A 27,844-nucleotide genomic window follows, 5' to 3' on the forward strand; every position below is an offset into this window, starting at 1 on the left:
AGCTTAAGACAAGATGAACTATCTGTAACAGACTGACGAAGCAATTTAAAAATACAAAAGTATTCCATGCAAATGGTTCAAAAAGTTTATTGAATATTTAATTTACAAAAATCATATCCCTATGAGGTGTTCTATGCAAAATTGGATAAAGTAAACTGCATATAAAACCCAACCCTAGTAATGCAAATACAACACAGAAATGAGACCATGGAAAGGAAAAAAAAAATATAATCATGACACACATATGACATTCATTTAGGATTGTCCCAACCATCCAAGAATTGGTTCAACATGATGCCTTCTTCCTAGATGCATTATACATTTTTCCATTTTACACAGGTCTTCTCTATTCCGTTGGTCCAAATTTACAGTTTATAAAAATTCTTTGCATTCCTTCTTTACTACACCAGTTCTGCCATTCCCATTTTGATCAGAAGGTGGAAACAGACAGTACATACATTGAACACGTGCACTATTAGATGCAACTTGCTATCTTTGGTAGGGACCTTAAATCTGCGGTGAAGTCAGCTTTCTAGAGCAACAAGAAGTTCAGTTTTGGCAAAGAACAGGTTTAATGTTTCTTAGTAGAACGTAACCGGCAGTTTCTGCTGAATGTACAAAAAAGTACAGTTGTCTCTTGTATGGCTTTAAAATGGAGCTTACTTATACGGGTTTTAAATCTCATTATTTGTATTAACATTCCTTGGCTCCAACATGATTGCAGAAAATGTCATTACTGCACAGCAGGCCATTCCTTGTGTGGACCAAATGCAATTCCATCCCAGCTTTTTTTCACCTGTTTAAAGCAAGGAGGCTATTCCTGCAGATAGTCACACCAATTTGGATCCCTGTTCCCCTTTGAACAAGTAGGAATCTTGCCGAGTGGCTCACCATTTTACAGTAACAATGAAAATTTAGAAATGAGGAGGGTGAAACAAAACCTACTCTGAATAGCATGAACAGGAAAAAAATAATAATTTTAAAAAGAAATCAGTACAAGAGCCAAGGAACTTCACTTTGAAAGAGAAGGAAAAAGTAACCAAACTGTTTCCTTCCTAACTTTAATATTTCATAAATATTGGACAGTATTTGATTAGCTGCCACTAGCTGCAACTTTCAAGCATTCTCTTTGATTTTTCAAGCACTATTTGGAAAAGAAAAGAAATATGCGCCTCCCCAGCCCTCCCCACTCCCGCTTAGTGGAAATGCAAATAACCTGCATAGCCATGATTTTCTTAGCTGAAAACATTTAGTGGAAGACTAACTAGACTTAAACACTAAGTAGATCTGCTCACTTATGAGTAAAACATGCAATATTACGACAGACAGCTCATTGTCCTCGAAAAGGCTTCTTATGACAATTGCTAATTTGGCAGAGAAGAAATGTTTCCAAACGCATGAAAATCATTTTAAGAGCTTAGTGATGAACACAGTAGTTACAATATATTAGCGTTTTCTGTGGCATATACATTTTAAAAAGCATCAGCAAAGTATTAAATATAAAAGCAATATGTATATACCCCTCCATCCTCAGAAAAGCATCATGATTTGTAGTGTATTAAGTCAGATTTATTGACTGGGGAATTAAGGCATAACCAGTAGACAATAGTCTTTATTGTCTCAGCTCCACATAATTAGCGGGGAACAACCCGTATCGGCCTTTGCAGACACCTCTCCACCAGCCGTCATCAATCATTTCTATGTTTGTGATGATGTCATCTGGATCAAAGGAAATCTCGTCATCACCCGCTGCAGAGAGAGTTGAAGAGGCTCAATATTGAGAGAGAAGCAGTCCACACTTCAGTCTCACCTAGCCACTCACCATCACTAAAAATAACACAGGCACGCATCACCTTCCTCTCTGCTGTCTGGGCATTTGAAATGGGGCACTGGGCAGTAACAATCCATAGAGACAGACACTTTCTCATCCTCTGGTGTGAGTGTGTAGTCAGTTCTTAGCATTTTGGGTGTATTTCTAATTTAGAGCAATATTTGCTACCCAGCGCACTGAGAACCACTTTAACCATCCGGGAATCTCCTCAGAGTTAACCAGACAAGATTTTAAGCAGCTACGTATGCCAAGGGTTTAACAAGAGCATTAATACTTGGTTAGAACAGATTTTGAAAACTTCCACCATTTCCAGAAACAGCAGCTGGTAGTTTATGAAAGTGCCTCAATGTTAATGCTAGCTCACTAAATTCCTAACTCTTCACATCTTCATTCCATGTGTTCCTACAGGAGACTGACTACACGGTGAATGGCAAAGACACAATACGACTTACCTGATCTGCACAGAGATTCCAAAGACAAGGTTAAAAACAAAAGCTTTGCTTACCAGCTTGATAATCGTAAAGGGCTATGGCTGTAATTCCAAGTTCGTTTTCATATTCATCGTAAGCATTTTCTTCTAAAGAGAGAGAGAAGAAAAAAGCAGCTTGAAGCACAGTACCTACCACCCCGTGTTCTTTTTCTGAGGTACTGCTCCTCTAATTCTACCGCTAACCCATACAGGAAGCAGGAAACAAACTACACAAGTTTTTAGCAGTGCTGACGCTCCTTCTGAATTAAGATTTTCTCCCTAAATCACACACAATTAGAGCTTAAAAGGGAGCCTAACACTTTTGTAAATTGTGACAGAATAACTGAGCCCAAGACCAACGTGTAAGAGACTATTTAGTACCCTGTTAAGGCTGTGTGTTGCAGGGAGGAAGGGAGGCGCCTATTTAAAATTCACAGGTTTTTGTGTCAGAGAAGAACCAGGTTCATTCTTTGCCCCTCTTTTAGTAACCAGAGGAGATGAGAAAAACAGGAATTCAAAATAACTGTATCCTTTCAGTTTCATTAGTTCAGACGTCTTTACTTCACTGCCCCAGAGGCACAAAACACATCACAACAATTTTGAAATCCAAGAACTGCTGACAGGATCTTTTGCTTGGTAGGCCGGCACTGGCTCAACACACCAGCTCTGTGCTTTCTCCAGCTCTGTGCTTTCTCCTCATGTTGAGCTGCATTACACAGGCTGGCAATGGTAACCCATATATTTCTTTTTGAACTGATGCTAGAGAAAGCACTGTAATTATTCCACCATCAACTCACACATATAAGTAATTTCAGGCCTGTACTAGCTGTATCTTAATTTCCTAATTAAAGTTTGGTTTTGAGAATCCAAAAATTCTCATCAGAATAAGACTTCAGAAAACTAGGACAGCATGCCAGCAGCACAACTCATCAGTAAGCCATTGACTGAGGAAGTGATCTTTATCTTAAAGGGTTTTGTATCAGAAACAAACACTCTACCTGCTTGGTAATGGTCTCCTGCTCCTGCCACTTCATAGACAGTCTCTGGTTCGTATTCTGCCTCGCGCTGACTCACTGCTTCCTGGTAGTCGGGCTCTGCAGCTTTGTAGCCAGACTCTGTCTCCTGTGCAGCTGAATACGTTGCAGTGGAGTTCTTGTAGGCAGACTTTGCTTCATAGGAAACAGCATCCTGCAGAAATAGAGGTGAGGTTTGTCAGGGGTTTGTAGAAATGTTCCTAACTCTTATGATGAAAAGCCAGGTACCAGAAGTGTTTCTAACAAACCTCATAGACGGGGCTTGAAGGTGCCTTCTGCTCAGCTGGCTGTGTAGTAGGAGATGGCGGTGGAGTTTGTTTTTTGGCTTTAGCTTGCTCCTTAATTAAAGGGAAAGAAAAGCATCAGTACAGTTTAGTCACCAATGTCCTGATACCCAACAAGAAACAATCCTCCAATAACAAACGGTTGAGAGCAGGGTGCAGAAAAGGACTGAACCGGACTAGCTGGATCATTAAGACCTGCCTGAAAGTTTAGACTGGCTGTACTGTAAAGCCTCAGAAATACAGCAGAGCAGAAGAGAAAAAAAGAAAGAAAAACCACATGGTACGTATGTGTGCATTTAAAACCAGAGTACCCAATGTTCTTTGGCGCATTTCCATAGAAGCACCAGAGTTTGTGTTCAATATAGCCATTCTGTTCACTAGCTGGCTGGGCCTCATGTCACATTTTAGCATAAATTTAGAGAACCTGAAGCCCACATATTTTAATTAGGTAACTGCTTTATCTTTGATGAGAAATGATCCTTCGATCTCTGGTGGGTCTGCAAAACACCTGCCAAGGTGAAAGACGATAGCTCAGATGATAAAACTAGGTCCTACATACTGACAATGAGGGATTCCAGTGTCCAGAAGAGTTCTATGTGGCAGAAATACAAGCAGTACTGCTATTGTATTCTGTGACACAAAGAAAGTGGATCTGAATCAAGTGTTCTGGCATTCAAACACTTCATGCTGTGCCATCCCACTTGTGAATCAGAGGGCAAATCCACAGCCATCATTAGCAAGCCAGGATACCATAGTGCAAAAAATGCTACATTGTTTGCATGACTTAAAAAAGACGTGGCCAAAATAACAGCCCCTAAGCTAGCTATTTTCTTTTGCCTCTCTTTACCACAGAAAAAAAGAAAACTGTGCATCTGGGGCCAAACTTTCTTCTTCGTTCTATGAAAGAGGAGAGAATACATGTTATGGGAGATTGTGCACTCCAGTTGTTTAGGTCCATCAAGCTGTAACTCCCCAAAGGATCCTCAGGAGAAACTCTAGTCCAGAGATGAAGCGATATGTTTCTGTCACAGAAAAAATAAATCCTTCTTTTCCTTTATTTGTCACAGCTCAGGAAAATACATCTAACAAAGAAAGCAAAGTGTACCTTGAGAACAGAGCCAGCTTTGAAGACAATTCAAAGCTTAGTGCTGTGCTTTCTGTCCTGATGTGAACAGTCCTCCCCTACTTTTAACTCCTGTGCTACAGATGAAAAAGCACCAGCAAAGTGTTTATTACAAGTCAAATCTAAGTTTGGAGACAAATTAAGTATTATCAACACATTAACAACGTCAAACACAGCAACAATTAGAATAATCTGTCCTAGGAAATGGGTCTCTGCAAGACAGACCGCAGCTTAGGAGGTCCACAACATAATTGCAATAAAACCTTTAACTGGCATTGTCCCTCCTCAGGCAGGATTTCTTCATGCTGAAATGCTCCAGGAGAAAGAGCGTCCTGCCTTGTTCTCTAAGGTTAGCAGCGGCTACCTAAATCACATGGCACCTGTCAATTCAAACCAGAAGAGCTCCCTGATCACCACTTGACTATGTGACACATGTGAAAAGCAAAACAGAAAAAGGATTATCAGTAAACAGGGTTCTTGGAGGAATGCAGTCCATATGTACATCCCCACTGTGGGAGTACGTATGCCCACGTACTTACTTAAAGTGAGAGAACTTTCTGTCTGTGCAAGGAATTTCACTTAAATAATTTCACTGAAGTCAAGGTCCATTCCCATCCTTTACAGGATCTGTGGACAGTGTGGCTTACAGTCCTCCCCTTCCCATGCTCAGCTTGTGAGCTAGAGGCCATATAGCCAGTGCCAGTTCTGTTTCCCCTTAGCCTTGTCCTCCCTTCCTCCCTCCCTCTGTGTCTGCAGAATCACACAATTAACCATGGAGATGTTCAGTCTGGAAAAAAACATTAATCATCTGGTTACGGTGAAATTTAAATACCAGTTTTGGGAAAAAACTTCAAGTGTGTCCAGGCAACAGAATCTTTGATGAAGCACAAGAAAAATCAAGCACAACGGCTTGAATTGAACCCACACTTACAGCAAAAATAACAGAAAAGAAAAAAGTAATTTTTGAGAGAGAAGGGGGAAGGGGGAAAGCCGTAACAGTTCAGTGACTTGTGAGAACCTGTGTTACTACATTTAAACCCTTCCAGAGAACTGTTTCCTCAGCAGGAGCAAACCTCAATGAAAAACTGAAACGGGTAACAAAAGCCTAAATTCACCCCCTTCCATCCACAGATCCCACTTATGAGCATATGATCACCTAAAATGAATGGTGAGAGAACTAATGGAGAAGCAGAACTTCTTCCCCCACTCAGCCCAAACTACCAACCCATGAAACAGAAGGGGAGACAGCCCAATGGGAATGCTAAGCAGAAAGCCAGGCTGGTTTGGCAAGATACAGATAACCAGTCACCTCCTCCTTACTGGTTTAAAAAAAAAAAAAAAAAAAAAAAAAGATGAGTTGACTCCAATTGGCTGGAATAGGAACTGTCCAACAGAGAGCAATTCAGTGTCTGTAGCATGAAGTGGATTGCAGACAAATATCACAGAGCTCAGACGGGGAGAAATGGAGAATCAGCTGAAAGGCAAAGAAGGCCCAGTACCAAAATGCACAGGGACTAGGAGAGCCAAGAGAATCTTGTCCTGCATTACCCTAAGATAAGGCAACCTGCCAACCCCTGACAGTTGGGCTTGGTGATCTTCGAGGTCTTTTCCAACCTTAATGACCCGATGATTCTAACCACAGTTGTTGGCAGCAGAGGTACCTGGAGAAATGCATGCACCAGAGTCTACTTGGCCAGTCTCAGGGTTGTACCCAAAGACCAAGCTTGGACACAAACCTCTCAGAAAGAAGCATCAATACTTTCTGTGTCAGCTGCTCCACCTTTAAAACATAACTCCCACAGCCACCAGAGCAGTTTCCCCACTCCTTGCTGAGGACTGGATGATAGCTCATCTATTAGAACTGAAGGACTCGTGTGCAAGCTTTGGAGAGTTCTGTTCTCCCTGCACTTCTGGCTTATGGCACCTGCTGCCTCAAGGGGACAGAGGGTCTCTCCTGAACCAATCGTACTGTCATCACTCATAAGCAAAGCAAGAAAGCTCTGTCCTCCAAATGGACCGGATCTCCAAAGCACTACACAGAGCTGCCAGTCCTTGTGAAAATGCAACTGTGGTGCAACGAAATCACATAGTATTTTAGCATATACCAATATCCCTACTTGTCAAGCCAGAGGGAATATAAAGGGCGTGCCCCCAAAGACATGGCTGCTATCACACAAAGCCGTCTTAAGGAGAATCAACCTGCTTGCAGCAAAGGTATAACACACACAAATTACACATTATGAGGTATGAGAGTTGCCACACGCACAAGGAGACAGACACTTTCATGACATAATCACCTAAGAGGTGAAGCACTGAGTTAAGGATAAAGTATCTTGGGATCCTGCAACAAGAGACTGGTAATTGCTCTGTGATAATGAGTCAATATTTTTACTTCAGAACATTCACTTTAAGACCCAGGTGTTCAAAGGTGGACTGCAACGGCTAAAGGGACTGAGCTTTTGTAGAATTCCCTAGAAACAGACAAATCAAAGTGAAGAAGTAACAGTCCTCTGCTGAGTACTGTCTAGCAAGTGCCATCTTGAGGATGACCTAAGAAGCTTCATACAGACTGAGGACTCCTTAAACCACTGCACACCTTGTCCAAGGATGAAGGAGAAGTAGTGATGATGGAGTGGAGTTATTGCTAGGTCAAAATACACACCCCAGAAAGAAATGAAAGAGCAGAATGAACACTGAGAAAGTCCATTTTCCTTTGGGACTGATACATTTACTGCTGAGAATTGCTAAGAAGTAAGTCCAGGCTGTCCAAAGGATGCAGAATGTCCTTGTTAATGACACTTGTGATATCTATCACAGTTCTTCCTTATTTGAAAAACTGTAGAAGTATCTACTAAATTAAATCCTGCAATGCTAACAATGCTGCTTGCTCTAAGTCACAAGTCCTAATGCTATCTAGATCCAGTGTGCTGACAGAAGAAAACAAAGTGCCAAGAAAAGGGAGATCTCTTGAAGGAGGAGCAAAGCTGCACTTTCAAGAGCAATGTGCACCTCAAGGTTGCCTCCAGCGTATTTGTTCCTACTCTTTGTCACCCAATGGAACAGACCCTAGAGCTGAGGGATAACAGCTCTTTGACTACAGCTGCACTGTTTGGTGGCAAGGACAAGGACCGGGGAGGATGAGGAGAAAAAAGTCAGTTTGTTAGAGTAACAACCAGGTGCTAAACTTAGATACTGGTGATGCACAAGCCTAAAACCACTGAAACATGCTGGGTGCAGTGGACAGTAGTTCAGGAGCAGAGATGGCCTGGCAATGGCTACAGGGACTATGGGGCTACCAGCTGAGCAGCTATACCAGAAGAAGGTGGTGACAACACACACTGATAGCATTTTGCTGTGGTTCTGAGGGAGCAAGTGCTGAAACATTCAACTTGTCTCTTCTGAAGAGCTCCCAGAGCAACTGTACAGACTGGATGCATTTCAGCTTTACTGCTCTGAGTGCTCGGGAACCCATTGATTCTCCTCAAGGCAAATGTTCCACTTTTCTCTCTGTGGCTCAGTGCTGGAGGCTGGTGCAAATTCTGAGAATGACTCAGAGCAGTCCAAGTTGACTTACACTCAGAGCAGCACCCTGGAGCTGGCTCACTGACCTTATCAAATAGAAAAGACTAAATTATTAGTTTCAGCTCTTTCTCTTTTCCTCTCCCAGCTTCAGGAGAGTGGCAGATGCTCTGTTAAAGGCGTAGCATGTTTTTCTCCAGGAGAGTAAGGAAACCCAAATAGTGGCTGAGGAAAGGTATTAAAAACCCACAAAGTCCAGAGGGATGAAAAGCAGCATTAGAAGAAATCACTGATCCACCAAGATGAACATCCATTCATCTTGTAATGTGTGTATGCAGCTCACACTATATGTCTTGAAGCCGTAAGGGAAGAGAGGTGGTAATCTGAAGGGGGAAAAAAATTAAAAGCAGCAATCACTTTGGATGGTGAGCCAGCTGTTCTGTCTGCTTGGGTTAATCTTCCACTTTGGTGTGACTAAACAGATGCTTTGCTGGCCTAAGAAACCAGGCAGCGCGAGGGTGCTGCCTATCAGCCATGCTGATCTAGGCTAGCTTAGTTAAGGTGAAGGAACATGCAGTTTCACTGCAGTGTCTTTTTCTTAGTTTAGGAAGATCAGAGCTAGGTTTTTAAGACTACCACAAATTTAGTTTTTCATTCCTGCAACACCAATTCTTTACACCAAGTCTACATTTGTGATGAGTTAGACCATGCTGATGGAATGAGATGAGCATCGCACTCTGACATCCTGTGGCAGCATGCTGCCCAGGGGAAACATCTATCACACCTGAGAAACCATCTGTCAGTCTTTCCTGGATTCCAGATGTCTCATAGAAGATGGTGAAAGAAGTTCATAGGCAAAAAGATTTATTAGTGGGGTCCACAGCTGGTGGCATACCTTGGCTCTAACAATGAAAGATAATTTTGGTGAAAGATACAAAAAAAGACCCCAACCCAAAAACAGTGGAAAGAGAGAAGAAAGCAGGAAATATGAAAACTCTCCCATTGCTAGCCAGAAAGAGCACAGATGAGGGTTAACAACAACCTCTGGGAAGGTCTCTATTATTATCATCTATTATAATTACCTCTATCCTAGCCGAAACCAGGACAGGACACCATTAGCACTAGCTGGAGCATGCTACTTCGGCACCAGTGCTGCATATTGGCTGCTCAGTCTCAGTGCACATGTATAGCTAAGTGGCATTTATTCAGAATATAAAAGACTTTTCTCTTTTTGTGTCCTAGGCTTAGTCTTCTCTAGTGTAAGCTAATACCTGAGTAAAACAAATGAAGGAGAAGGGGAAAAGAGGGACTGTTCTTGTATCAGCACCAATTGCTTCCCAATCCCTGCCATAATATGAGGGTTTACAAGCATGAGGCCATGAAATTAAAACAACAGCATGGGACCACAGGGCCACACAGAGGCTCTGGACAAAACACTGCTAGGGCAGCTTGCACACAAGGTTACTATTTCCCCTGTTCTCATGGGCATGTGCTGTACCAATGGGTGATGCCACCTCCATCTTCCACTAATTCTAAAAAAAAAAAACCAGTATCACCAACTGTCACCATGGTATTAAACTTCTTGAACAAGCATCCATACAGGGCCTTTCAGGGACCATGTTTCTCCCTTTATGAGCTTCTCCCAGCCCTGCCCAAGAGAATCTCGTACTACTGAAAGGCAGAAGTACAGTAGGAAAAGGTCAGGTTGCAGAGATTAGTGCTCCAGGATATCATATCTATTTTGGGATAGGCTAAATAAAAATACTATATACTATTAAGTGTTACCCAATCTCCCTACCTGATGTCTGATATAGATATGGTATGTGTTGATAGATGGCTGGAGTTGCAAACAGGTAAAGCATGGGTGCACACAGAGGCAAGCACACATACACACAAAGGGCTCTAAAGCCTAGCTTGAAAGGAGGAAAGTATCTGTTCTTAAAACTTTCTCTTTTCTCCCAGTACTGCATTGGAACAGACCAGACACATTGCTAAAGTGGGATGTGAAACCTACTGACCTCCAGTTTCCTTCGAGCCTCCTCCTGTTCTTGTTTCTCCCTGGCCATTCTTTGTGCTCTCTCAGCTTCTGCCTTCCTTCGGTCTTCCTGCTCTTTTTCCTTGGCTAGGTTTTCAAAGTTAGCTCGGATGCTGCTTGTTTTATTAGCAACTGTAACATTTTAAAAAAATTAAAGTGAAATGTTGTCATTTAAAGTTCTGCAGGAAGGTCACCTGGAATGAGTTTCTGTGTGAATTTCTGATGGGATTGACCAAGAGCTTTTCTGCTCTCTGAGCTCACAGGCCATTCAGGAAAGTCCTTCTATCCCTCTTTCTCCCTCTTGCCTCTCAAGTGAGGAGGGAGAGAGTAGTTGAGGTTGCTAGAGATCTGCAAATACAGCAGTTCCTTCTAGATTATTCTTACTCAGCACTTCTACATCAACACTAATATCTTGGGCTTTTGAACATTACCACCTCCAAGGAAAGGATTTAAGGCTTAGGCCTTACCAGCTTCTATTGGCTTGGTCTTCTGATAAGTTGATGCTGGTTTCTCAATATCTTCAAAAGTTGCTGCATTCTATCAGTAAGGAAAAAAAGAAAGAGTACATTTAAAAACCACAAATTCGTGAAGACACTCAGGCAGCTTCAACCTGTGACATTTTATTGTGATATTAATCAGGAAGAATCAAAACTTGACAAATGGAATAATCCTTTCTGTAAGTCAAACTATGTGAGAATTAATCTTCAGGGACAGGTTTAAACACATTTAAATACTATTAATTAAAAAAAGTAGTTTATAAACAGATGAATCATTAGAACTGAAAATGAGGCAATGTCCTAAACATTTATTGTGTAGCTGTTCGTGTTCCTACTCCACACTGCACAGGATTTCTACCAAGGTAAAAGCATCCAGTTGCCTAAAAGATGCAGATAGCATTGAGGGAGTATTTTGATAAAAGCATTTGAAATATGAGAGAGTTTATTTTCAAATGAATGGTCTTGAGTCCTGAAGCTACAAGGAAAAAAATCCTACAGACTTGCAAACTCCTCTACTTTCTCACTTTTAAATGTCCTACATAAAGCTGACACAGGAAATAATTTATTCAGTATATAAATCTCCTAGCTTTTTAAATTTAAAAATGGAAAGGAAGAAAGGGGGTATTCGGCTGTATTTCACTGTTACAGAATCCTAAAACAAATTCTCTTAAAGAGAAAGTCCCTGATAACCAAAGTGGACAAAGCTGGTAGATGGTAGACACCTACTATAAGGATCTAGGGCATTAGCTGAAATTGCAGAATTAATGTATTTTCTCATTCTTCTGTGTAAATTTTGCTATTCTTTCATTTCCATACTTCAGTTTTCCCTGCTTAAATATATATACAGAAACATATACACACACACACACTACACATATGTGTACACACATGCACGTGTGAATAAGCTAGCAGGACCTCTGTGTGTCTGAACTTGCTTTTTAAAGATTTAAAGCACAGAATGCTACTTACTGCTAGACTGGAGAAGCACCCAGAAAAAAAGATCTAACCAGACTGCCATGTATCCCTACAGACTATTGAAGTCATGGCTCTTTTAAGCAACTTACCTTATCCATCCGATCTTTCTGTACACCGTATTTCCCACCAAATCCTTTTGAATAATCTAAAAGCAGGATAAAAAGGTTATAGTAGGGAGTTTGTTGTCCTTCCCATCTTTCTGCCCAATGCAAACAGCCATTTCCAATGCAAATAGCCATTTCAGCTGCATGCAGAGATACAGTGACAGCCGCCAAAGAAAATGCAATTTGTTTTTTGATGCAGAAAGGATACATAACTGCAAGAGCCTTCAGGTACACCAGCAGATGACAGATTGTAGGCCACATGCATTGTCTGAGTAAACATTAAGCTGAGGACTAATAAGGTATTAAGCAAGGAATAAGGGATGAGCCCTTCTAATGCATCACTTCTGTAACACAGCCTTTTCAGCACCAATTCTTAGCTCTCTGCAGTAATCATATAACCTAAGCCATTTTGCTTTGCTCAAAGGAGCAATATCCAGTCTTCGGTGACCACAGAGGCGTTTGGTTTGGTTTTGGTTTTGTGATTAACTTTTTTCTTTAACTTGGTAAATTCTACAAATGGCGGGAAAATAGAACAAATTTCTCATTCCAGTGGATTTGGTTGTGATACTCAACTGATGAACATCAAAGTCATTTGTAAAAACTCCTGTTCTACATATGGAAAGGGGCAGTTCCACAAGACAGCACGAGCCTGTAACAACTCACCACCGCAGAAATGGGGTGGTCATGCTGCTCCATGCCAAGCTGTGCTCTCTTACTCTCACCTGATGCTGACTCTAGCACATTATACTCACTAGTGGCATTAACAAGAAAAACAGCAAGCCAACTCTGATGAGTAACTTTCTACTCTTTCTAGTGAGTCGTTGTCAGAGAAACATCTGATGAGCACCAGAGCCAGCATAACAGAAGCAGCAAGAGTGTGTGGCTGGGAAAAACACCTCTTTCTGGTGGCAGTGAGCTGTAGGAACATGTCCTGAGACTCTGCAGCTGGACAGGCTTTCCTACATGTCCCTGGCATACAGTTACTGATACTCTTTCTCCTCTCAGCCCCAAAACCACTTGGGTCCTGTAGCCAGCTGTTTTAAGTGTTTGCACCTGGGCTCTGCTAAGGCACATCTGATGCTCTAAAAGTTTTGATTTATGTCACTGTAGCACAGAAAAATATTGACTATCAGAATGAACAACCTCATTTTCTTCAGCTTTGTATGTATTTTCAGCCAGAATAAATATACTACACTTACATTTTCCTGATCCAGACTTCTCACTTTAAGATAACGGAAAACCAGGAATTCATGGTTTGTACCCCAACTATTTCACAATGAATAAAGAGAGCATTATAACAGTATTTGCTCACCCAAGAACCACAAACATTCCCTACTTCCTGTCTTAAAGACTACAATCACTTTAAAATGATCTTGCCATATAGCCCATTGCTTGTTAATGGTTACATGCATGGTCCTTATCTGAGTATTCTTCCACCAATTTAACCAGGCAAAACTTCACATTTAGATTTAAACGTGGTAAGCACGATGCCATTATTATCATACTAGTAATACTAGACATACTCATGTCGTTATTATCACACTGTATGTACAGCTATTAACTAAATGCATATTCTTGTAGAGCTGTTAACTAAACATTGGATACCTGTTTCCTGAACACAGGCTTGCTTTATGTGACATTTTAAGAATAAAATGGAAGAACATTGCTAGATCATGTAGGAATAGAAGCGCAAGAAAGTGTCTGCACATTACCAGCATCAATCTACTGAGACAACTATTTAAGACTGTGTGAGAAGTGGCTGCACTTTAAAGAAAGTAACAAGTGAAAACGGTGCCTTGTTGAGATTCATGCTTGGCTAGTTTCTCCTTGTAATCAAACCCCACAGCAGATGGGTCCTGCCTTTCTGTCTGTACACCAAATTTCCCTCCGAAACCACTCTTATAGTCTGAAAAAGCCACATGTAATAAATTAAAATGAAGGGAGGAAAATAAAGAAGTTTTAGTCAGAGATACTCAAAATACTTTTTGCACTATTTCTTCTCAATTACCAATAATTTTGGATAGGAAAAAAACCAAAGAATCTCAATACACTTTTATAAGAGTAAATTTTCGAGAAGTTTCCACTTGAGATAAGGATGAAATCAACGTATTTACCAGACATAAGAACACCATTCTGAAGTCACAGAAAAAAGCACTTCTCAACCTTTTTCATACATACTGCATAATGCACTTGCACAAACACATATACAGCATATTTGCTAAAATGAAACACCACACAAAAGGATACAAGAAAATTAAACGAGCTTCCTTTGTCAGTGTGGTTAACATTAATACATTACAGATCTGACTTTTAAAGAGGTGTTAAGATGGGGTCAACAGAGACTATGCTCCAGCTATACCTACACAGCACTGTTTAGAGGAAGAAGGAATACTCCTGCTACCACACAGCTTCAGGGGAAAAAAGCTCTTGACTAAGAGCTGTGACCACTCCCCATTTTAATTTATGGTACAAAATGAGGGGAAAAAAAAAAAGGCTTCAATAATCATCTGACAACAAGTATGCTGATGGGATCCAACAGGAACAATATTCTGAAGATCACTCAATTTCCTTAATTTAAAAATATATAAATTAATCACATTTGTTTAAGTTGAGAGTGGTGACAGGCAGAGGGCTGGGGAGCGGTGCTTATTTAGAAACTTTTCTTCCAGGTACCAATATTTCATGTGAGTAGGTACCTCACAGGCCATGACAAAATGACTGCATTAGATGTTAGATTTCCACTGCATTAAACTAGGGGTACATGTAACAGAAACCGGAAAAGGGAGACTTTTTTTCTGGAAAGTATGAAGAAATTGCTCATTTGTGCTTTGCACAACTCAATTGAAAAAGGAAAAAATAATCCAGACTACCTGCAGACTCAGAAAACTTCTCTAGTGAGAACTTGTCACTAAGACTGAACTTTCAGAGACTCAGTATCAGTGTGTTAAACCTGCTTTGCAGACACCAGTACAACCAACACACAGCAACCGTTCAAACACAGAAAAAGGAGCCTCATTGTCAGCTACAGTAAGGCTGTGGCCAAAGATACCAGTAAGAATGGCAAAGAATTGTGAACTGATATACCTCTCTGGGATTCGTGCAGCTGCACTTTCTCCTGGTGATCCCAGCCAAGTGCACATTTGTCTTGTCTGTCTGTTTGCACTCCAAACTTGCCTCCAAACCCCTTTACGTAATCTGTGTGCATGAAGTTTCAGAAAAATTATTGCAGTTTATGACTGTTAACAGTATTCAATAACTTTAAAAAGAACCCACAACAGTAACATGTTATGAGCTAAGCTGGCCAGAGTAATGGCACGATCTTTCATGCCTGTTCCCCCTGCTATGCTACACAGAGGAAAAGGATTCCCAGTCAGGAACTCTGTGATCATAATGCAAAAGCACCGTAAATCCAGTGAAGTGCACAGCATACAGAGTCAATAACGTCCAAAGATTTGAAAAATCCAATGCACTTTCTGCCTAAAGCCACGTACCAGAACATAGTTCTATAAAGCAGGACTTGATACTGCCTCTGAACAGTACAGATCTGTGCAATTACACATTTCTCTCAGTAACAGCCATGCGGACATAAGGCCGCTTGGAAATCAGACTGTGATACTTGGGGACGGTTTACAATGCCTTCCTTTTAATTTAATGGAAATAAAAACCTGCATACACAAAGGACAAACACGCATTTGCCATCAAAAAAACCCTAACCCCCCCCAAATAGTTTTCCCAGGTTTAAAAGGCTAGTATTTTTAAATAAGACAATAAAAACCTTTCTGTGATTCATGTTTTTCCGTTTTGCCTTGATATTCAAAGCCAACAGCACTTTTGTCCACTTTGTCCTTGTCAACACCATATTTACCACCAAAGCCCTTGGAATAATCTGGAGATAAGAGTGAAGAGTTTTGTAAGTGTTCAATAACAAAATATTACCTTGAAAAAGTGTGAACATCAGATCTGCTAAGATTATATTTCATATTAAAAGAGCACAGACATCCTCAGTTAATCTTGATTCTAGACACTGAAGTCATAAATTCTTCAGAATACATTCTCTCAGGATGACAAATAGAATAGCATCATATGTTGTTCAACTGCTGGGTGATATCAGCAATTCTGCTAATGGACTCCTTGATAAAATTCTTAAAGAATTATAGACACTTATAGCAAAGTGAACTTCAAAAACCATGTCAGCAACAGCCTGGATACTTTTAAACAAACACCCCCTTCCTCTCTTTAGAATTTCTAGAGCGCAAACATTTATTTGAGATAAACAGAAAACAGATGGCAAAAATGTCCAAATTTTTCTATAAAACGGTCGATTGCTGATCAGATATGCCCGGAAGCCCGATTAGCAACACAGCATTCACTCTAAACACTTCTAACTCTGATAAACATTTTAATCTACAAACAGCTGATTCTTTTAGAAACACTTCTCTGTTGTGGTTAAACTGCTCATAGTCTTGGTACTTTAATCTACAGGTTTTCAGAAGAAGTCACAAAACAACCTTCAGGTAAACCTACATGCCCTCCTTCCAAATTAATGGTAGTCGGCTCATCACTTAAAACCAGTCAGAATCTATGGTTTGAGGTTTCTCTTTCAGAAGTCCAAGTTTTCAGCAACATAAATTTTAACCAGTGTTAACTTTCAGCAGGAGTGCAACAGATGTAAGAAATCAGTATTTTACAACACTGTATCATGAATGCCTGTATCAGAGCACAAACCCCCCAATGCACGTGTCTACTCACCCTTCTGTGACTCATGTTTCTCAGTTTTCCCCTGGTAATCAAACCCAACTGCACTCTTGTCCACTCTGTCAGCCTGGACTCCGTATTTTCCACCAAAACCGCTTGAGTAGTCTGCATTGAGAGTTAAAGAACAACAAAAATGAAATGAAGACTCTTTTATTGGAAACTTCATATCCTAGCAATTGGGGGGGGGGGGGGGGGGAGGGCGGGGAAGGGTTATTTCAGGACTGAAATGTTACTCTCTAACACAAAAAATTAAGTTTAACTTTAAATGCAGAAAATAAGATGGGCAACAGTCCTATAGTTTACAATGGTTCCTCTTAAATCTACTCTGTATTTTCAACAGGCTGCAATACAGTAAAGAACAACTTCCAGTCTTTCTTGACTGTCCCTGAACTTCATTTCTAAAATGACAAGTAAGACTCACAACGATACAGTATTTCCTTGTCTTAAAACCTTATGAACTCATAACATTGCTCTGAAATATATTTTTTCATCTTCTCTTCCACCCAAACCCCTTAACAGGTGCTTCATTTAGATTGTCATGTGGAGGCCACACTAATGAGATCTTTTACAAACAGCAAAAGAATAGACAACTAGTCTATTGCTTATAAAAGTGTGTGTCCAGAGAGGTGACCACCTCACCACTTTACCTTTTTGGGAGGCATGCTTCTCAGTTTTTCCCTGATATTCAAACCCGACTGCTGACTAGAAGAGAAAGAAAATTGTACATGTGACAAAGAATTATGTAGTAGTAGAAGAATTGCATGTACTTCAGTGGGCAAACAGCACGGAACATTCCTGCCTCTTTCCACATCGCTCTCAACCTTTTTGGTCAGGAGCATAAATACCTACTTAGCTTATAGGCCATATTCGGCATTTACATGATAATTTAGTACATGTACACATGGCAAGGGCTTCTGTCACTCCTTGCCAAAGCAAATCATACTAGCAACATACTCTAGTCTTGCCAGGTTCAGCAATTCAGTACAACAGAAACTGAGCATTACCATGCCAGGGTTGTTTCACAGTCTTTGAACAGAATGCCAGTCATCCTGCCCAGTAGCTCATGTTGTGATACAGGACAAATCAACCCAAAATCCTTCCTTCCTAACCTCACCAAAGAATACAGCCTGTCTAAAAGGCGTATTCTAACATCTCTCTTCAGTTCTCAACTCATCCCAATTTCCTGTAAAGGCTTTTTTTCTATTTTGCTTTAAGTAGAAATTTATCTTCACAGCAGTCAGGGTTAGTTTGCTAACTTAGTTAGCAGGAAGAGCAGACCACCAGTACCTTAAGGTATTGGAATTTTTCAGCTGTGTATACAAATTGAGAAACTCAACTACTGTGAGTAGCTGCAGACCGAGATGACGTTGCTTACCTGGTCAACTCTATCGGTCTGTACTCCAAACTTGCCACCAAATCCTTTCACCGAATCCACTTGGGAGCAATGCTTAGAAAGTTTGGATTGATATTCGTGTCCAACAGCTGACTAAAAGAAATTGGAAAGTTTAGAAGCAGCCAGCAATACAGTTCTGTATGTAAGAGAAAACGCTGCACCAAGTAACATGAGGATAAGCTTGGTTAAAAACATGCATCACTGCCTCTCTTCTTCCATCATCTTGCCTCCAACTTCCTTGGAAGCTGCTACTTACTTGAGAAGACTTTCACTTCAAAAGCACAGGAATGAAAACAAGATAGATACAGACACATTCTTGATGGTGTTCATGCAGAATTTAAAATAAGGATTAGTTCCAGATAAAAAGCACAGCCTTGTATTTAGGCACATAGCTACAGATTTTTTTTAGCTGATACCAGACTGCAACCAAATACAACTACAGCTAGGTTTGCCACTGACATTCTTTTAGGGAGGCACTCTGATCTTCTGTGTAAACCAAAATCAGGCACCTTCTCTCTGTACTTTCTCCTCACTTGCTAAATGGCATTGCAATAGGGAGCTGTGCATGTCTATCTGGACAGAGCTCCCCAGGGCCAAAGGTGTGCCAGCCCTGCAGTCACCAATTTGAGCCTGTCTGTTCCTGGAACTGGAGCTGAAGACAGCAAGCTGAGGTGCATCGCACTGCAACTGGCTTCATGTAAGACACAAGGATATGTAATTACACACCTGAAAGTACATCCACACAGTTTGCTATTGTTACACTAATCTAGTGCTAAGACATCCTCCTAGATCCTGGAATCGATACTAGAGTATCGATTAGATACTATTAGATACTAGATAGAAGAATCATCACCTTGAGAGATGCTACATAGCATAGCCCAGAAATGAGGCTTTTTCCTTTTCTGGCACCAAAACTGAGTCCTGGCCAGAACAACTTGCAGTTTGCTACTTTAACATTTGATTTCTGCTCGAATCCATACAAGTCCTGTCAGAGGCAGACAGACAAGACCTTCTAACCTGACACGCACAGCTGTGCCCAGACTGAGAGGCTGCACCCTGTGACAAGCACCTCTCCTAACTCACCACCACCCACAATAGGCTGCAGCGCTGGTCCCTGTGTGCAGGGCACTTGGCATCTGTGGCTGCGGCAGAACAGTGTCCAAGTAGCTGCCCCAAGCTCTGACCTTTGAGGAACAAGAAACTGCTTATCTCATACCAGCAGCAGACAGCTTGAAGAAAGGTGAATTAATTTGAGGAAAGAAGGTATCTAAAAACTGCAACGAACTTGGCTTTACAGGTGCTGGAAGGGGAACATCCCAGCACTTGGGAAAGCAAAAGATTCCTGCACATAATGGCTGAAGTAATTGTCAGGTAACAAAACACAGATGTCAACAATAGGACACTAACTTAACTTGTAAGCAGTACAAAAGCTCCTTTCTTTTCCTGACTGAAACAGCCAGTCTTGTTCATTTTGGAGGTGTTCTGTAGCAGAGTAACTGTTAAGTGTGACAGAAGAGGCTCCCACCTCCCTTTTTCTTCTTCCAGGTACCATTATATTTCTGGAAGACAAGAAGCTCTGGAAATCCTAGGTTTTATGTGATTTTACAAGATTCCACTTTTGTGACACCAACTGAGGTAGGTCAGGTTTGTGTATGTTACTTTCTTTATGCACTACCAGAACCTTTAGCATCGCAAAGCCCAAGCACTACAACATGCAAATCTTTCCATAAAAGACTTAGAAAATATTTTTCTTGGAAATCTGTATTTCAGGGTAAGTTGCCCTCATAATTCCTCAGCACAATACTCTTGCCTACATTTCAGATCAGTTATGGACGCCTGGCATAGAGAATGATCTGTTTAAGTCAACATCAAGGTTCTGTCTTAAATGTAGCAACAAATCCCGCACCATGGGCAACACTGCGGTACCCGCACTTTCTTCAGCTGTGTCAAGCACACGTGCACAGAGCCACAGATACCTGTGAAGGAGAGGTCTCAAGGATTATGTTTTAGAATTATAACTATAAGGAAGAAAGTTTTATTAAAAAAAAAAAAAGTTATAAAGCCTCCTACCACCAATATCACTCAGATGGGCATGATCATCACGTTTTTCCTAATGATTAATTCTAGCCTACAAGGAACAGTAGTCACTTTTGTTTCTTTCTTTTTGCCCATGGACACAGGCAGGAGATAAACTGCTGGCTAATATTAGAGAGCTACTGACAAGCCTAATGGTTGAATCTGCTCAGCAATTCAAAGGTTAGGTTAGCCCATTTCAACTACACTGCAATTTACTCTGGTAAAGTAAGAAAACAAAATAATTTCTATTCAGGGAATAGTTTGGCTCTTATTTTAATAGAATATGTGAAAGAAATTAGCCAGTTGATATGCCTAATTATCACGACTAATAGAATTACCTTAAAAATTATAAGTTTCTTTTGTTAATATAGTATAACCTCAACAATCATCAACTCCTTGTGCAAAAACACTACCACCTGACTGAAGAACGATCATTTTTTTAAGTACTTGGTTTGCTTGTCACTGTTCACAGTCTACCACTGTTTAACAGAGCTGCCCTCTAAATTAAAAGCAGCAGCACACCTCTGTATGCACAGAAGAGCTGGCACAGCATTGAAATCCAAAAACCCCACAAAACCGGATTTATTCATGCATGAAATACCTTGTTAATTTAGAAATATACATTTAGAAACTTTGACTCCAGGGAAATCTGCTCAGAACATAAACATGCAGACTTGTTCTAAAGACACAGCAAGCATCAAACAAAAACATGTGGGGCCATTACACATCAGATTCCCAATATCCCATCTGAAATACTTGTTCCTGATTGTTGAACTGCTTTCGTTCAGTTCTTTCTCTAAAAGCATCTTGATTTAATTGGGTGACCATGATGACCTGGCAGATCTGGGTAGTGGTGGCTACAAGCGTGCTTGTTAGAGCACTGTAACTAGTGATGCTTCTGACATCAAAACGAGCCACCCACTGCATATATTACATGCCATTATCTGAGCTTATGCATCTCCAAACCCAACAACTCTGCATCTTCAACAAGCTTAATTCACATATATGCTGGCCACAGGCAAGGAAAGGCTTCCAATGTCATCCCAGGGAAGCATTCATACTTACTTTATCCATGCGATCTTGTTCAACGCCAAATTTCCCTCCATAGCCATGGGAAGCTTTTGGGCCTGTTTCAAGCTCCTTCTCTTTGAGGTTCTGGTGTTCTTGGAACACATTCTCTCTCAGCTGATGAATACTTTAAAGGCAGAGAATTAAGCAGCAAGTTTTACTAAGGAAGTTTCAGAAGATAACTTCAAAAAGATGCAAAATAAAAAGATGATAAAACTACAAACTTAATTACAAGTTGGACAAGTTATACTTTTTAAGCCCTTCCCATTTTTTTCAGTGAACAGAAGCACTTCATCATATTCTGAAAAACAGAATTTACTCCAGACACTGTCTGGAAAAAAAGAATCCAACCTGAACTAAAATGAAAGTATTAATTTTAAGACTAACACAGAAGGGCATTTTGCTATTTGAATAATCAACTGCCCAGAGTTTATATGTGCCTGAAACATTATTTTCTCCTCATATCCTAATGTAGGTTCTTTCCAATGCTTTTGATTTAGATGGCAACTTTTCAGAATAGGGCTCATCTCTTACCAAACAGTCCCTATGGTAATGGGACTCTAATTCTAACCCAGCGCTGCGGACCCAGCTGTAATGCAGAACAGGACGCAAGGAAACACGTGCCTCCTCTTCCCCAAGTGTCCCCTTGCGGTATGAAGGAGCTGAACTTATGGTAGTGTGGGCTACGAGGAGAAACCAAGCTGTACCTTAGAACGCTTTCCACCTAAGCGTAAATCTTCCTCAGGTGCAACTCAGCCAGCAGGCGTCCTCACTGCGCTCCAACAGGGCAAAGTAAAAACGGATCCCTGAAGTAAGCCAGGCAGCCTCCCTCCCTTTCCAACACCGACAGCATTTATTCTTAGCATTATACCACGAGGGCTGACGCCCCAGAAATATACAAGCAAAACCAAAATGAGCATCACAATCTCAGATTTCCTAAAATTGCTTTAAAGTTCAATCTTGGGTACTTTGCAGAAGAAGGACGAGATGCAGATGGATCCCTGCTGTCTCACATAGCCCTTTGTGATGCATTTGTTTGCTTTTCTGCCAGGGGGCTCAATTTGTTACTTTGCCAGAATTTTTATGAGTTTGGTAGCAGTTTTCTAAACAAAGCCTAGGAATTAAGGGATCAAATGTATCTAACCAAAGATGCTCAGATCACCCAACAGAAAGCCAGTGGCTCTTGCACCAAAACAGAACTTTCATGGTGCAAAGAGGCAGGAAAAATAACATTCCCAGTTCTAAAGAAAGATTTAAGAGTCCCTATGCTGCCGTGATGATCTTAATTTCAGATCTGAAGATACTGACATATCTGAAAGAGCAGCAATCTGGCAAATAATAGATCTTCTGTGGAGACTCTTGTTTTAATTATGAAGAGATATGAGTAACTGAGAACATGAGTTGATTAAAAGTTGCCTGGAATTGTGACTATTAATAAATTTTAAGAAAGAGCTGCTTTACTTGATGTGTTCTTGATGGCCAGATCCTTTCACAGTCTTAGCTCCCCAGCGCTGTTCTTTCTCACTCACATCATTCTGCAAAAAACAGGGTTAAAACATTAAAAGGATTAAAAACCCCAAGACATTTCCAGTTATCTGATCTTTAAAGCTCACAGCAAAAGCCTTCAGCATTTGGGGAAAGCAGAAGAGTCAGAGAAACAGCTGTTACCACCCTCCCCTCTCTTCTGCAGTGAGCCCTGTGCTTTGTCCCATGCAGGAATGCACAGACCACACGTTCAGCAGCAAGAGCCTAATTCCTTGTCACAAATCTCTTCCATACAGGCTTCCCTGCAGTACCCAGCCAAGACAAGGTAATTTTCTTAATCACTCACAGGCACAAACCCCCTTATACCCCTCCTTCCAGGAACAGGCTCCTATCAGTTTATTTTGTTGAGATACAGTCCCCGCCCTGCAGAATTACTCTTTACATGTTACGCAATGCACTTGTGCTGACTCAGCAAAATTCAAAAGCCATACCACAAAATCAGGATCTGTCTCCCAGTCGTCGGCTCCATCATCCTGATTGACAGAAATGGTGTGGCCTGCAGTGGCCTTCCACATCTGCAAGACCATCAGAAGAAGCACTGTCACGCTCTGGCTACACGTTAACTCATTTTACATTACGTATAAACCGATGGAGATGCAATCCAACATTCCTAATACAGTATGTTTTTACTAAACCACACATAGAAGATATATTTACAGAGAAAGCAGACATGACCATGGGCCTTCAGGCCATCTTCTCAAGCCAGTTTTGGTTTTCCTTTTGGCACTGCAAAAGGGCTAGGAGTGATCACTGACGTGATTTCAAAGAGAACAAGGAAGTGTTTCCTTGTGCATATTAACATGCATCTTTTCCTTATTAACTGCACCAATAAACGTCTCTTCAAACAGGTCTCTAAACCATCACCTACTTCTGAAGACCACTGCTAATTCTAGCTCCCCAGCGTATATATAAGGTATAGGAATAGTTGCTTTTTTCCTCCAGCCATTATGAATGATAAGCACGGTATTGTTCACTAGGCAGTACAACCTACATGTTTCTTTCCTCTGTTGTGTAATGAGTTTCAGTGTGAGGAAAGAAATCCAAACAACTCTATTTACATGCAATCTAGACCATAGTCCACCTAGCTCCAACAGCAGAGTACCAGAGTTGCTGCGTTTCTCAGATAATCCCCTTGGGAAATACATACACAAACTCAAGTGTCTCATCTGACTTTCAGGAGAAACAGAGGGCGAGCGCTGGAGTACTGACAGCAGGAAGCAGGATGTGTTAAAAGGCAAGTAATAACATCCAGAAGCAACACTGAATGCTTTTAAGTAGCATATTATTTGGGGCGTCTCGCTTTCTGGAAACCCTACTCCTGTGAGGTATCAAGTTGGATGCTTTTAATTAACACTTTGCATGTGACTAGCAAGCAGAACACCCAACCTGCCCAGTGCTAGTGGCTGTATTTTATGCCCTTTATTCTAGGTAAAACAAATAAATTCTTAAAACTAAAACAAAAACCTTTCTGTTCTCCCAGCTTTTTCAGGCACATGAGTCAGAGGAAGGATTTCTTCATTGTTATTCCAGCAGAGTTCAGTTTTTTAACATACCGTCATTCAGTCTGCTTACCTTCATCTTTCTAAGTAAGAACAGATTATAAGGATGATTATCATGGACTGTTTCATTCACACAACTGCAATCTGGTAGGTGGGATGAAAATTTCCTTTTCAAGGCAATACCCCACAGGTAAAGTGCAGAGAGAAAAACACCACCACTCGCTCTACAGGAATAAACTGATGAGCCAGTTTGATGGAGCACTTCAGAAATTTTGGGACTGGTAAGGAGAGAAACTGATTGTCAAACACCAAGGTAGCAAACAACACAGTGCCTGGAGGTGTAAGAGCAGAGCAGACAATACCCTGACCAAGTAGCAGTACATTTCCCCTTCTTCTTCAGCTCTCCCAACTCTAAATTCTCTTAGCAATTCAGGAACTAGCTTTTATTAAATTACTTAACATCCAGAAAATTTACAAGACTACACATTTATAATAAGCACTATTGGAAAGCAGAACCAAACCAGCTCAGTAACGAAACCTGACATGGGGTCCAAGTTCTACCTTTATAAACCCACACAAAATAAGGTCCCTCTTACGAGGGACAGCTTGTACTCCCCCCTCCCTGCTCCACCATGCTGTGCATCTCCTTTAGAAACAGACTTCAGGTGACAAGAGCTGAAGCGCAGGTACAGATGCGCATGGTTATTGTATGTATTTTGTACAAAGCACAACTTTCTTTTCTTCCACAAGTACCTGGTTTATGCATTCAACTCAATTATTTTGTTTTGCTTTATATGTTCTGCCTGCCTTGGGTATTTAAAAGCTCAGGCTAGATCCTCAAGTCTAGATTTCTTTGCTTTCTCCACAAACTCTCACAAGCAATAATAAAGGAAGAATTTCACATGAGCGTCCTGACAAAATCCAGAATCTGCCACATTCCTTCCTGCATTATGCACATAAACACCAATGTTTCTCCACACCTCAAACCTCTGTTCCATACAGTCCATTACTAAAGGGAACTAAGCAGCCAAGATCTCAGTCAAGACCTCTGATCCCTGGCAGGGAGCTAACAGGGCTCAGTCTGGTTTCCGTAGCAGCTTGCTGTTCCAGCATCTCTTCCAAAACGTGGAGAAATATGATCTATTTATGAGTCACTGGCTCACATGGTCAAATTTCTGAAGGAAAAAGAAAACCCTACGGTTCAAACACAAAGCTAAATATACACTTTTAAGTTTAGCTGGCCAGCTCTGCTCTTCGCGGGTTATGACTAACGAGTGGTCACAGCATCCTACCCAGCGCCTCCAGCAGCACCCTCGGGAACTCCCCTTCCCCCGGACCAACCCCCGGGAGGAACAATAGGGCTGCCAGCACTCCGAACCCAGACACTGCGCTGCAGGTGAAGAGAACCAAGCAGCAGCTCTAGGCCTACGGCTTAGCGGGGCACTGTGCGCTCCGCCCGGCCCTGCTGCCTACCGGGGACCCGCGGTCCGCCCCGGCACACAGTCACGCAAAGCCCGGCTCGGCCTTTCCCTAGCAGAGCCACCAGCTGCCCGGGGAGATGGAGAGCTTCTTCCCGGAGCTCCACAGGCGGAGGGCCGGGCAGAAGCCCTTCCCTTCCCCGCTCCGCGCGGCGGCCAGGCCCGGGGTAGAGGCCGCGCCCCCTCCCCCGCCCAGCAAGACCCCGGGCCCGGCCGCACGCCCACCCGGGCCGGACAGCTCGCCGCCGCTCCGGCCCAACAAAGCCGTCCGGCCCCGCCGGGGCTCCTCAGTCCAGCAAGGGAGGAGATGGGTGTCGCCCAGGGCCGCCCCGCTCCACCAGCGGGCAAAGGGGGATGGGGAAGCCCCTGCACCCCCTCCCCGCCGCGCTTACAATGCCGGCCGCCGGCTACCGCCGCTTCCTTCGGCCGCCGCTGCCCTGGCTCCCCGCCGGTGCTTCCCGGGCTGGCGGCGGCGGCTGCTGCTGCTGCAATTTCCGCTTCTCCCGAGCTCCCACTTCCTCTTCCCTCACGACGGGGCGGCTCCAGGTGGGAGAGACGGGGAGGGAGAGGAGGAGGGAGAGAAGGAGGGAGAGGAGGGAGGGAGGAAGGAGCCGCGTCCCGCCCTACCGGGCGGTGCTGCCCCGGCCAGCTGGGACCCCCGGTAATGCGGCGGCAGGGGAACACTAAAGATACTTTAGAAAAACCAAAAGTGTGCATGTATGCCTGTGTTAATATCGGTATTTTTGAATTTAGATACTTGCTGTTACTTTTCCTATTTCTTAAACTTCCTGAGGGAGAACATGATCAGACACTGCTGCGGCTCACAGGCACAGCAGTCTGGCCAGGACTGCACATACTTTTTTGTTTTAAAAAAAATAAATATCTTAATACTCACTTTTGCACCATCATGTATTTGTAATTGCAACTAGGACGTTTTGAGAGGTTGCCATCTCTTTACCAGGGGCAAAAGGCTCACGTGTGGCTGGCCACAGGGTATCTAAATTAACAGGTACCATAAGGAAGCCCACTGGTTTTTCGAACGCAGCCTTTGTGCTTTAAGAGTTGTCTGCCCACTAGTAGTATATATGGTTTAGAGAAGGAGAAAATAGGCTTAAAGGAAGGGTAGTTCTAGAAAAAAAACCTAAACACTACCCCCACCCCAACCCATAAGCAAAGATTACAAAGGAGGAACAGGACTTAATGCCCCAGTCTTGGTGCGATAGGTACCTCTAAAAGCCAAGTGTAGTCAGTTCATAGTACAAATAAGCTCAGCAATTTTTTTCTATATTAAAGACATGGTAAGATTATCCAATAATACAAATATAGCACATTTTCTAAGTCATCTAAAATTTACTCTTAAAAAGACATCTGCTAGAGGAGAAACCAGGCTCAGAGAATTTATCCCTTTTGGCATTACTTCTGGCTCTGTTGCTGTGCCCTTTTGAAGCATCTTCACCTGGGCCTCTGCTTAGAGGTAGGAAAACTTGAGTTTAAGCAGTGCACCAAAATTACAACCCTGAAAACAGGATTACCAACTAAACACCTTCCTTTTAAAGGCAAACTAACTCCTTAGTTTCCACAAAATTAGCACACCTCAAAACTCTTCAAACATAATGTTGCACCAATTTTTTATTTACCTGAAAAGTCTGCTTCCCCCCCCAGTCCACCTAGTTCCAAGTATGAATTCTACTTTGAACTACTTCACATGTGCACTGCTGAGTTTTGGCATGATACATCATTACTGTCCATAAGGCAATGCAAAAGCAATTTATCTTTTTAATTTTATATCCGTTTGCAAGGAGAAAAATTAAGTTGTAACATCTGTTTTGAGATTCCCTGCCCTCTAAACATGCAAAAATTGTAGAATTATCTGCGACAACTTTCCATTCCCTTATTGCAGATAAAACACACACTTTAATTTTATAGCACTCTTTCCAACTGAAGCATTTAAAGACATTTAGCAAGTTATAAAAAGCTATATTTAACCAAGCTTTTTTTAAAGATTACTGTAACATATCCATCTGCCTTTTGCACATGCACTTGCATGTTTTTCTTTGTGGAGGGGTTTATTAAAATTGAGCAAGAAGTGCTTTTCTCCATTTCTCCGAGACAGCTTCACTGTCCAGTTCAGAAGGAAGTCAACACACAAGTTTGCCAGT

At 41.8% G+C, this 27,844-nt stretch overlaps 1 protein-coding gene across 2 annotated transcripts; it reads right to left on the bottom strand.

Moving 5' to 3' along the window:
- Positions 1-68: 68 nt before the first annotated feature.
- On the bottom strand, positions 69-26,179 carry CTTN (cortactin). Of its 2 annotated transcripts, XM_084264166.1 has the most exons (16): positions 26,078-26,179; positions 23,140-23,223; positions 22,625-22,698; positions 21,161-21,290; positions 18,002-18,112; positions 17,274-17,328; positions 16,621-16,731; positions 15,647-15,757; positions 14,956-15,066; positions 11,857-11,912; positions 10,763-10,832; positions 10,279-10,427; positions 3,583-3,672; positions 3,299-3,488; positions 2,337-2,408; positions 69-1,749 (listed from the first exon to the last, which is right to left on the bottom strand). In XM_084264166.1, exons 2-16 carry the CDS (start codon positions 23,221-23,223, stop codon positions 1,613-1,615), a joined length of 1,551 nt encoding a protein of 516 aa, XP_084120292.1. In that variant the 5' UTR covers positions 26,078-26,179; the 3' UTR covers positions 69-1,612. The 2 variants fall into 2 exon arrangements, with proteins under 2 accessions (XP_084120292.1, XP_084120291.1); XM_084264165.1 differs by lacking the exon at positions 26,078-26,179 and having other exon boundaries at positions 23,140-23,335.
- Positions 26,180-27,844: the final 1,665 nt, after the last annotated feature.

Source organism: Gallinula chloropus (assembly GCF_964237585.1).
Source record: "Gallinula chloropus genome assembly, chromosome: 4".
Classification (NCBI taxonomy): Eukaryota; Metazoa; Chordata; class Aves; order Gruiformes; family Rallidae; genus Gallinula; species Gallinula chloropus.

Excerpts from the sequence above, each read along its gene's own strand:
- CTTN (XM_084264165.1), bottom strand. The coding sequence starts at position 23,235 with ATGGTCTTGCAGATGTGGAAGGCCACTGCAGGCCACACCATTTCTGTC. Across the intron at positions 16,732-17,273 it reads GAAGCATGCCTCCCAAAAAG|ACTACTCAAGCGGTTTTGGT; the intron begins GTAAAGTGGTGA and ends CTCTCAATGCAG. Across the intron at positions 10,428-10,762 it reads GACCAAGCCAATAGAAGCTG|TTGCTAATAAAACAAGCAGC; the intron begins GTAAGGCCTAAG and ends AAAATGTTACAG.